We start from the raw sequence: 12,058 nt of genomic DNA, 5'->3' as shown, positions 1-12,058 counted from the left end.
AAAGCCGAATATCCCTAACTTTTTGTGAGTAGTGCATTACGACTCAAAACCAAGCTTTTGTTGTTTGTGACCTGATTCAACATTATGTGCATTTAAGTTTCTGCCCCACGATAAACTTGGAAAGTAGCCCTAAACCCTAAAAAAATAAAGAATACTAGCCAAATCCTAAGCCCTCAGTCAGTAACGCCTCCACACAGTGTTGCACCCGGCCAAGGGGAAGCCTGAGCATAACAAAGAAAGTGACTCCTCTCTTTTCCCACTCCCAAAGTTGACCTGTGCCACAGCAGAGGCAGTCCAAACAGGATTGATTTATCATCAGGTAGTTTTCAGCTTCAGGGTGAGAAAAGACCAAAACCATGAACAAAACATTGTAAGAGAACAACTTTCCTAACTTAAGAAAAGAAAATGGAATAAAATACAGGGCTCTTACCTGTCTCCCTAGTAAAACACAGGACTTCTCACCCCTGCATCTAGCAGGGACTGCTTTTAGTCTACATTTGCAATATTCACAATAATGAGTAGTTAATTCTAAGTCATCCCAAAACACAAGCTGGCACAGCAGGGTCAGGTTGGGCGCCAGGAAGGAGAAGGCATGGAGTTGGTCTCAGCAGGTACCAATTTAAAGTAAACGCTATCAGGGCCTCAGCCAATCAGCAGCCACCACCTGCATCACCATCTCAAAGTTAGCAAAACAAAGGAGCTGATCGTGGACTACAGGAAGAGACAGAGAGAGGAACACGCTCCCCTCTTCATCAATGGGACTATGGTGGAGAGAGTCAGCAGCTTCAGGTTCCTCATCAGCGAGGACTCGACCTGGTCTCACCACGCTGACTTCATCACCAAGTCAGCGAGACAGCGGCTCTTCTTCCTCCACAGGCTGCGGAGGCTCAACGTGGACTCCAGGATACTCTGCAGCTTCTACAGGAGCACCATTGAGAGCATCCTGACTGGCTGCATCACCTCCTGGTACGGCAGTTGCACCGCCCTCAACCCGTAAGGCTCTACAGAGGGTGGTGAAGACTGCACAGCACATCACCAGGACGATGCTGCCATCCATGGAGGACCTCTACACCCAGCGGTGTAGGAAGAAGGCCACTAGTTTCATCAAAGACTCTTACCACCCCAGCCACAAACTGTTCTGCCTGCTGCCGTCTGGCCATCGGTACCGAAGCATCCGAGCCCACAGCAGCAGGCTCAGAGACAGTTTCATCCCCCAGGCCATAAGACATTTAAACTGCCCATAATCGACACAAACATTTTTGCACTGCCCTATGTTGCACCTCTATCTATCTATTATCTATTTAGCTGTACATTCTATTCTATTTTCTTTATTATTTTTTCAGTTGTTGTATATACCTTATTTATATTATTTACTTACTTACTTTTATTTGATACTGTTAGCAGTGTTACCGGGAACCAGAGACACAAGAATTTCACTGCCAGTGATTGCTTCATGTAACTGCTGAACATGTGACAATAAAGTCTTTGATTTTGATTTGATTTGCAACTCAGAACCCTGAAAAAAACACAGAACAAGGCAAAAGCACCACCCTCAGGCAGGGAGGAAACACAACAGAAACAGTCACATCCAAATGTACAGTATGACATGACATATAATGTACATCTCGAACCTCAGTCACCCAGGTAAAAAATACTTTTGTTTAAAACCATTCACCATCACAACTTTACCTCTGACCTTGGATTTTAATCTTCCTCACCTGGTTTCCTGAACTATCTTTCTAGCAGAAATCTGTGAAGGTAAACTTCTTCATGCTCAGTGATTAAAAATCATCCTCACATATATTCAGGGCTCTGTGTTTTGTTTGGACCACAGTGATTATGGGAGAGACGACTAAAATCCATTTTGTGTCTGGATAACACTTAAAAAAGCTGCATTACATCCTCATCCAGTTTACATGAGAAAACAGTTTTGGTAAGGACGGGAAGTATCATTTTTAATTCACATACTACATATAGCATAGAACTAATTTTGATCCAAACTAGCTCAATTATTGAAAAATGTTGTCTAATCAAAAAGTGGGGGTGCAAAAACACACACTTGCTCCCCCAGGTCTAACAGTGGGGGTGCAGCTGCTCCGCCTGCTCCATTGCTCAGGCACCTATGTGAGGCGGGCTGGGAGGTATTGGTCCATCCTGAGGCGGTTTGGGACGTGTCTAAGGCGGTCTGGGACATGTTGAGTAGTCTCGTGGTGTTCCAGGATGTGTCAGGTCATCCTGAGGCAGTCTGGGAGGTGTTGGGTGGAGATGGAGATGGAGAGCCTGAGGACTCAGCTAGCTGCTCCTGAGGCTCTCTCTAGGCTTCAGCTCCTGGCAGGTCAGGGCTCTGTGATGGTATGTCTGGGAAAAACTTGTTTTAAGTTGGAAAAATTAATTGCTCTTTTTCGTATTTGTAATCTGAGGAGGAATTGGCCAAGTTCTGCTCTTCATGGATTGTTTGGTGTCTTTCTTGGGACGTGCAGAATGTTCTTACAAAATGGTGTGGAGAGATTCTGTGATGATATCGGCCCATTTGCAAAATTCTTTATTTAGTTATATATTATATTAGTTTTCACTGCCATAGAGAGTGTAAAATGTATTTGTTCATCTTTAAAGCAAACAAATTGTAAATGTCGAAAACAGAATGAGTCTCAGGTTATTTGGTTACAAATATTCATTTGCATGTTTCCATCAGTCTGTGGGGATGAGCTCCATGTCAACCGTCTGTATGCAAAACCAGCCAGCCCATTTTCAACATATTTAAATCACCCTCTCATGGTCTTCCCCTAAGACCAACCTCTTTTTTGTAGTATTATATAACAGAATTGTCATTTTGATGCTAACAGATGTATCTGTGCACATTTGGTGATGACTGTATATAGAGAAAAAAGTCATGCATATTGTTGCTGCACTACCAACTATGAAAATGATCAAATGATGTCATGAAACAAGACTGATGTGTTGAACACAGTCAGCTGTCTGAATACTGAGGTGTTCATCAGTGACCTGGTGCCACCCATCAGAGGAAGAGTCGAGAGAATCAGCAGATCATTGAATGTGAACACGTGGCTTCCAACTGCATGCATCCACTCATTTCACTTTATTGACAATATCAACTTTCTGTGGTTAAGAGTAAAACTATTCATCTCCAAACTGTTTTCTTTCTTGTGTCACCCATCTGTTCCCTCTGCCAAGGTTTAAAGACAAGAGCAGTCGAAACAAGGAGGAGAAATAACACAGCACAGCAGAAAGCTTGAAAGAGAGCCACCTTAGCCCCCACCTGAAGAGAATTCAAATTATGAGACACATCAGAGCCGAGAGGAAGATTCACCACCCCCTCCAGCACCAACACCGCCTGTGAGGATAAACCTTCCCCCTCTCCCCAAACCCCAGCTGGGTCACGTTCTCGATATTCCCCCTCTGATCAGTGCTGGGACCAAACCTCGCTGGGACTGACTCTAGTTTAGTCATTTTTAATTCATGCACATGAAGCACAATCTTGATTGTATGTTTTTTTAGCTGAAACTTGGCTAGACCAAGATAACAGTACAGCTGGTCTTGTCAAATCAGCCCCTCCTAGTTTTGTGAGTGAAGCTAGGGTGCATAAGAAGGGAGGGGGATACCAATTTCCAAAAGATACCAATACAAGCAGATATATTTTGGGAAATTTTGTCTCCTTTGAATATGTGCTTTGTTCTTACAGGCCACCTCAATACTGTGCAACCTTGTTTGACGACTTTGCTGACCTGCAATCCATATTCTGTATTGACTTAGACTATGTGGTTATTGTGGGGATGTTGACATTCATGTTGACAACCCCCAGGACTGAGGGTTTCCTTTGCCATTTCCATGCACACACGTGTTCAAGGAGAGGTAATCACAAAACGGAATATCACTGAAACACCAGTAAAATGTTTATTCAGGCTTTCTCCTCCACACCCTCCCTCTCTTAGGTCTCAGTCAATGAGCTTGTGGATAATCAAACAGTTAGGTGAAGGTGGTCTGTGGAAAGAAAAGATCTCCACAGAGAAACGACACGTTGGTAATAACAGGGAAAAAAAGAATCTAAAATCTCATTTTCAGGTTGATTATGACATCTGTAAAGAGAGATTTACAATTTAAAACTGAGAGATGCAAGGCAATCCTGCTTCTCCGACATTGTCAGCCGACAACAATAACAATGCACGAGCCTTGTTTGCTGCTGTTGACGGGCTAACAACCCCCCCTGTGTCAGTAGCCCCTGAACTTCAATCCACCAGAGCCTGCAGTGTATCAGCATTTTTCTTCGATGGGAAAAATCTGAAAATTAGGCAAGCAGTTTGTGCCCCCACATCAGGTACTGGATATGTGTTCCAGTAAAGTAAATGTAAATCAACTGGGTCAACATGGAGAGGCAGCATTCAGTTTTTATGCACCACATATCTGATACAAACTCCCAGAAAACTGCAGGTCTGCTGCACCTCTCAGCTCTTTTAAATCCAGGCTTCAGACTTTTCTGTTTCTGCTGCTTTTCATTTTTCATTGCACTGTACCTGTCTTAATCTACTTTAGCTTGTTTTTATTTTTTTCTTCTATTTTCTAATGTCTCTGATTTTTATTGTATTCAAATGTCCCCATAATGCATTTAATGTTTTTTATGTAAACCACTTTGAATTGCCTTGTTGCTGAAATGTGCTATACTAATATTAATCTTTTAAAAGAGAGACCTGGGAGCAAGCAACATTCACAAAAACACTAACTGAACAAGAACATTACACAATACACAATGTAATAAGGCTTTAAAATCTTCAAGGGTAATGAATGAAACCATTTCTGCCAGCATGGCAGATGTGAGGGATCTCTAAAGTTAGGCAGACATTGAATTGTGTATTGACGTTACTGGATTTAATGAGAGAAGAGATGTGAGGTAGTCTGGAAGCTTCAACAGCAGAGCTTTGTAAATGAAGTCCATCCAAAGATGGTCTCTGATGTTGGATAAATGACATGAAGTCCCTCCTTGAGCTTTCGGATCAGCTATTCCAGCAATTCACTGACTGCTGATGACCTTTGACCTCGTCCCAGTCCATACTGTAACATTTTTAGTGTGGTTTTCACAGACAGCAGCCCTGCAGGGAGAACTCTGAGCCAAAAGCTATGATGGATGGTTAAAATCCTGCCTTGTCATGACGCTTGAACATGCTCCTACTACATAGGCAAAGGGTTTGTACGGCATCATTTCCATGGCTGTTTCTTTGACACTTGTTTATATTCTGAGAATAACATTTCCATTATTTTTCATCTGTGTGCTACAAGCTTGACGCTCAGGCTTACCTAATTCATTCTTATGATTTGGGAAAGTGCAAGCATCTGCGATCTACAGTTGCCCACAACACGCTTCAACTTCAAAGACCAACCTGCATTTTTGTAGAGCCATAATTTCAGCAAAAAGACCACAATGGACCTACCAACTCAGCAAAAGCATCCAGGAGCATGTCTCCCCTTTAACAGAGCAACCGTGTACACCTTGATACCTTAATAATCAATTATTCAAATCTCCAGATGCTAAAAAGAATTGGTCAGGATCTTATGTTAATAAATGTTCTACTGCACATCCAAAGGTTCACACGAACACAGTCCAGGTTTATACAGTGAGATTGTTTGGAGCAAAGCTGCATCCTCCTAATAAATCCTGAGCTCCATCAGACATTCATTTTATTTCAGAAGCTAGAAGCTTAATTCTGTGCCTGGAGAGTTTCCTGTGTCCTGACAAATTTACAAGTAAAGTTTTTAGTTTGGTGCTCAAGGCTCCCATGATATTTTCTGTGTGAGTGGAAATGACAGTTACTGGAAAAAAAAGCACTCACACATATAAGAAGCAATAAAGAAAGCGCGTGGACAGGCCAGCAATATTTTAAAGGCAACATAGGTGACCGGTAGAGGTGGAAATGTCCATGTGCAGGGTCTTTAAATTGGAGAAAACAATTCATTCCTTTGGGTGGCGGTGGGTGATTTATGCAAACAAGATAATTCGCATCATTTAATAATTACTTGATCCAGCCATCCCTCTCACCAACAATGGTATAGTGCTAGAACCATGAGCCTGCCAGTCTGAAGAGACACAATGTATCTTGGTGTAGTTAAGTATGTTGAGTGAGCTCACAGCACGTGCTCATACATTTTTGCTAATAGAGTATACATCCAGGCATTTCTTGCCTACACAAAATCCACATACAGTGCAGTTGAAACACACTCTGTACTCAATTCGACGTCATAATTAGTATGAATAGTATGTCATTCCAAACACAGCCAAGGAGATCATTCACCTCTGACACCCTCTTTGACCAGAGAAGGGGGTTACCATCTCCACCCATCTACAAATATCTGTTGTCACGTCATCCAAAGTTCATTAGACGCTGCAATAATGCCTGTGCCGCTTCCATTTGCTGAATGAAGATAGTGAGATGCAGTTCAAAGCTTAGTAGTAAGTGGGTCTTTGAGCTCAGCTTACTGCAACACTGAGGTGACCCTGAGTGTCCTAGACATCGGAGTATAAAGTCTTTCCCTCACGGTCCTCCCAGGTAACACACATCCTCGGTCTGTGTGCTGACCTGGTGACATCTAGTTCAGGTTTACTGAAGTACCACTTGTTGAGCAGCTGGTTCACCTGCTCATGCTTTGATATCCCGTGAAGTTTCTCCTCTTCTACACTTTCCCAATCCTCTCGGGGGTTTATGAAGAAAGGCGGGTGGGGAAGGCGCAAAACGGTGTCCTCTGTCATGTCCTCAAAGAACTGCACCACACATTTTCGGGCAAAGTCACGAGCATGCAGGACGCAGGTTTCATCAAAGAGCTTCTGCTCCACGTCCAGGTAGTTGCTCCAGTAACGTGTCTGTAGGAAGGTAGCGTGATCATCGAAACAGGGCTTGATGAGGCGTCCCATTGCTCCCAGTACAATCAGGAAGAGGAGGATGGACCAGCCAACTGCCTAGACAGGGTGAGGAAAATCAGCTATACAAAGTGAACAAAAGCTATCACTCATTCGGTGCAGCAACTGTGACAAGTCAGTCAGTCATGCTGTATGGAGGGTGTGTATGTGTCAGCCTGATCACCAGACTAGCATGCCAGTACTTCTTTTACAAATTACTCTGCAGTCTCAGTGTTTCCTCAAATGCTAAATCCACAGCTTGCCATTTAATATGAATGGTCAATTTTTTCAGGGTTAAGGATAGGCAGTATTTATTGTATATGTATATGTATTTGCGTTCAGTGTTTATACTTTTGATGGGAATTACACATATCTACAGTTTGAGGTAAATTTGCTGTGATTTACACATAATTCAAAACGTGGTGTGCAAAGTCTATAGCACTTTATCTATCAGCCGATGTTATATCATAACAGCCGTTTTCCACTAGAAAGCACTGACAAGCTGTTTTTTTTTTACTTGTACAAGGTGACCATATGCACTAAACAAAAAATGTAAAGAACTCTGTTGACTTCCATTCAATAATATGCTCGAGATTAACCATGTTATTTGCTGCAGAATTTCATACTGACCCTCTGGAGGATGAAACTGCATTGCACTGAATTGCCAGCACCGAAATGCTTCATTTAAAAACATGGATATGTTGGAGTGTATAAGAAAGGGTATAATGTTTTTTTTTGAAACAATAGATATTCACCAATAACTTACATGGATACTAGTCTTCATTCAAGTCAAAAAAAACTTTTGAACAAAGAAGGCTTTTCAAGGACAAGCATAAAGCATCCAAATGTAATAGTTTTAACCTGCCATATTCCTGACTATTATTTTTATTTATTTTTTTTTTATTTGTTACACTAAAGAAACTCAAAAATTTTTTGTTCATGATGCTTGAAGAAGAACTGTAATGGACTTGAGATGGACATAAAAGGTTGAACACCTTTGCAGAACGACAAAGACATCAACTATTGAGATTTTCCCAAAGAGTATTAGTATTTTCCCGATCCATGGTTGTAGAACATCAGGCAAGATAATGTAGTTTACATGACATTTTATCATTTGTGCCTCTGTCCAGTGAATCTGCATTTGGGTCTTTTGAACTATGGCATATTTACTTTTACCTTTCTCTATTTATATTCTTATATATATATGTACAGTATATAGTATATACATACTTATCTCTGTCCTGGTGCTGCTGTTTCATGCTATTTCATCTTTGGGAATCTTCCTACAGACTCCTACACCTACAATCCTGCATCACACCACTGAAATGGCCCTCTGTCCTATGTCTGGGGTGAATGAACCCTTATCGTGACCTGACAGAGCAAACCCCTTATTTAAGGAGGATAAAAGTACCAAGACATGTTTGTGCATGCTGAGGTTGCAACAGCTTACTTGTGAATAACAGCGAACGTAACGAGAGACTGCTTTGCGGAAAGAGCTGTTCCTGAAGATAATGTCCTCCTTGCAAGGCACTTTGGCCATTATTTTAACCACATCCAGGTCTGTATTGTTGGGCAAACCTGAGGGAACAGATCACATGATACACTGGGCCATACAGTATGGAGCGGCATGGACTTGAGAAAGAATACTGTATTTGTCTATGTAGAGTATGTTTGCAGCTGACCTGAGAAGAGTGCAGGATCTACGCTGACACTGAAGGCACAGATGAAGATCTTCCCATCCAACAGAGTGACAAGGATCCACACCATCGGTGCCAGCAGGGCCCTCTGGATCATAGCTGAGAACAGGTACCTGCAGGACGACATAAGACCTGCTTTCATCCTCAGGTGTGACCCCTTGTTACAAAAACTATACAGAACACACATTTGCTGATGTACAATGTCACTGTTGATGTATATTCCTTAAGGGGTTAGGGGCTAGCTTTATGGTCAGTCCTGTAGAACAACTGTCTACACATGAGCTGATTTTTACTTCTTCCAAAGAGGTCATGTTTTCATTGCTGTTTGTCATCAGGATTACAGAAAAATGACTTGCCCAATGTCCATGAAACTTGGTGGAAGAGTGCAGCATGGGCAAAGGAGAAACCCATTTGATTTGAATTCAGATCCGAACAATTGTAGATTTGCATATCATAAAAGACTGGACTGTGAGCCTTGGCAAAGGACTACTCTTCTAGCGTTTTTTGATGGTTTGACCCTTTTAACCAGCTGGGATTAAGTAGGCAGCAAAATGTGGTCTGACTGCCTGAAATGGGGCCGGTGGGGGGCGGTGTAGTTGGAGGATGTTGTGGGCAGAGGTCTCTCAAGGTCCACTATACTTAATTAAAGTCACAGGGAAATGCATGCTTCCATAGGCCATGTGTGGTTTAGTTATAAAAGCAAAATTTGGCAAAATTTGAAATATGAGGGGGCCACCATCACCATTCTGCACTTTTACTTCAAAAAGTCAACATTGCTGAGAAAAATCACAAGTGGTGTCCATCAACCAACAGTGGTCAATCTGCCAGAAAGTGTGGGTGGGTGTGGTGTACTGATTTCTCTGCTCTCTGCTGAGTCGTGAGTAAACAGTTACTATGGCTGAACAAAGAAAAGAAAAGATCCATAACCACAGAAGATGAAACAGAAGAATTCTAATGATTCATTTTTGTAGCCAGTTCAGCTCTCAGCTTGCTGTTTTGGGGATGGATGAAAGGAACAGCACTCTCACCCTCATGTTGCACCTTTATCCCACAGAAGTGGATGTAACAATTGGACTACATAGAATGAGGGGAATCACTAAAGCCTTTCACCCACAATACCTGTGTGCTTTATTGATTATCATTGATACTAATACTTTCAATTTACTGCAGTACTCAAATGTAAGAGTAAGAAACATCTCTAATCCAAAGCACAGTGATAAAAGTGATACAAGTGTACAGTCAGTTTTACTCTCTTGTGATACAGTCCATCCATCCGTTGTCTATACCATTTATCGTTAAGGGTCGTGAGGGGGCTGGACTCAGTCCTGGTGAGAGGCGGGGGTTTACCTTGGACTGGTCACCAGCCAATCACAGGGCTGACACAGAGACTCACATTCACACTCACACCTACAGGCAGTTTAGGCAGTCTGTGACACACTCTTACTAATTTAAAGATCCAAATCTTTGACTCACTTAACCACAGCAGGGTTTTTAGATCTGTTCCCAATGGGCCTCATCCACTCATCCATCATGACGCCTGTGTGTCGGTTGACCAGGACACCCAGGAAGAACAGTATGATGGGTGGAACAATCATCACTCCTAGAGAGTAGAGTCTGTTGTACTGAGGAAGGCACGGACAGTTAAAGTCGAAGCTGGTGTAGAGCTTGACGCTGACCAAGGCCAGGATGATACAGATACCGTTGGAGATGGACTCAGAGTTGGACTGGAAGTACTGCAGGACTAACTTCAGACGCTCCATATTAGTAGTAGTAGAGTAGAAACAGCAAGGCGATCCAACTGCTGCTGGGCTTTTTAATTCAACATGTGAAAAAAACAGAAATAGCTGCAGTCGTGATTGACAGTGTTCTGAAATGTTTTAGCTTCTGTGAGAATAGCAAAAAAAAAATCTGAACTCAAAGTCTGTTTATTCAATTCAAACCCCAAACAGTTCACCTTACCTCACGATATGAACTAATCCTTCCTCAAAGTCTTCCACAATACAGCAGTTGAGGAGTGAGTCCTGCAGTGATCCAGGAAGAGTCTGAGAAAAATACACCTCCCCAGGTGACAGAGCTGTGTGACCACACCCTGCCTCACCATTAAAGCAGCCCTCGCATCAAAAGCTTACAGACAGAAAAGAAGCCGCACCATTAGTTCCGGATAGGGCTGTATTATACTCATGACTGGGCCTGAAACTCAAAGTGTGTGTGCAGCTGCACAGTGCTTTGATGATCCACCACTGCTGTGGTTGCACTGAAGTTATTAATTTCATACTGAAGGATAATAATGCCTGACTAGGACAAGAATTATGAGCCAGACATTCAGATAGACTGTGAACAAGCCAACACTTTAGAGGTCAAACAGAATGTATAGTAGGTCGGAGCTGAAAAAGGAAGTGGGTCTGTAAACTGCAATCATCGTTTTCTCGTTGACTCCCCTCAATAGTTTCGGGAAGTTAGCTGATCAGACTAGAAGCGCAGTAGAGATGCAGCAGAATTGATCGTTTGTGATGTACTTTTACAGGGTAGATGCTTAAAGCTCATCAGCACATTTAACATACAATGTCATCGAACAATGTGGAATTAAAGAAAAGTGCTTCTTCATGTGATATTTGTCAGGGTGAGGCAGTAGAATGTTAGTTACATCTGAACATGTGATTGTAGAGTGGTGAAATGAAATGAGTATGAAATTTAGGACTATTTTAAAGGACCTTTCTTTTTTTTTTTAGATATTATTGATATTAGATATTGACTCGTGTCAAAGATGCTCCAGTGCATCATTGAGCCACAATCTCAGCCCCATCCAAAACATCCCCAACACAAACATGGAGAAAAACTGCTGCAGATTCAGAACTACATAGTTAAGAGTCTTCTCGTGTTTTCAGCAGCCACTTTCTAACACATATGATGTGTTTAGAAACAAACGTCTGGATTTGCTTTACATGGACTTCAATCGTCTACTAAAACTACTTAAACTAGTAGTGGTGTTTTCGAGGTTCATTAATGTGTCATTCTATCGCAGCTACAGGCTGCATTTTGGAAACACATCCATTGTTGGTCCTTTTACTCTCTCACCAACTCATACAGCAGCCTACATGCTGTGTCTTACAGATGCTGTATTATTAATGAGGCTGCCGTGACAACCGTTACCACTAGGTGCTGCTGTACGACATGAGCATGTCAAACATAACCCTGTGTTCTGCAGCTGCAGCTGCCCTCACAAAGTACTTTGTCTCCAAGCAGTATGCAAACAGCTGTGACATACTTCTACGTCACAACATTCCGCCTTGAAATTTGACTCTCTTGCTCAAACATCCATCTCAGTCTGTAGCGCAAAAATTTGACTGTTGTAAAAAAAAAGTTTGGCACAAAATGCCATTCAACATTTTTTCATCAGAATTCCAGTTTTGAGCTATGGACTGCAGAACAAGCTAATTTCTTAATTGTGTGTTCCATTGAT

General features: G+C 42.1%; 1 protein-coding gene across 1 annotated transcript; it reads right to left on the bottom strand.

Moving 5' to 3' along the window:
- Positions 1-6,511: 6,511 nt before the first annotated feature.
- Positions 6,512-10,358, bottom strand: calhm3 (calcium homeostasis modulator 3). Its single transcript, XM_070841518.1, has 4 exons — positions 10,072-10,358; positions 8,584-8,711; positions 8,352-8,479; positions 6,512-6,961 (listed from the first exon to the last, which is right to left on the bottom strand). The coding sequence occupies exons 1-4, from the start codon at positions 10,356-10,358 to the stop codon at positions 6,512-6,514; spliced, it is 993 nt and encodes a 330-aa protein (XP_070697619.1).
- Positions 10,359-12,058: the final 1,700 nt, after the last annotated feature.

This window comes from Pempheris klunzingeri, chromosome 12 (genome assembly GCF_042242105.1).
Source record: "Pempheris klunzingeri isolate RE-2024b chromosome 12, fPemKlu1.hap1, whole genome shotgun sequence".
Lineage (NCBI taxonomy): Eukaryota > Metazoa > Chordata > Actinopteri > Acropomatiformes > Pempheridae > Pempheris > Pempheris klunzingeri.
Note: the sequence above shows the minus strand (reverse complement) of the source record. Positions and strands in the feature narration are given on the sequence as shown.

Coding starts and splice junctions, on each gene's coding strand:
- calhm3 (XM_070841518.1), bottom strand. CDS start 10,358: ATGGAGCGTCTGAAGTTAGTCCTGCAGTACTTCCAGTCCAACTCTGAG. Junction 8,480..8,583: donor AGATCCTGCACTCTTCTCAG/GTCAGCTGCAAA, acceptor CTGTTCCCTCAG/GTTTGCCCAACAATACAGAC. Junction 6,962..8,351: donor ACGTTCGCTGTTATTCACAA/GTAAGCTGTTGC, acceptor CACCCTGTCTAG/GCAGTTGGCTGGTCCATCCT.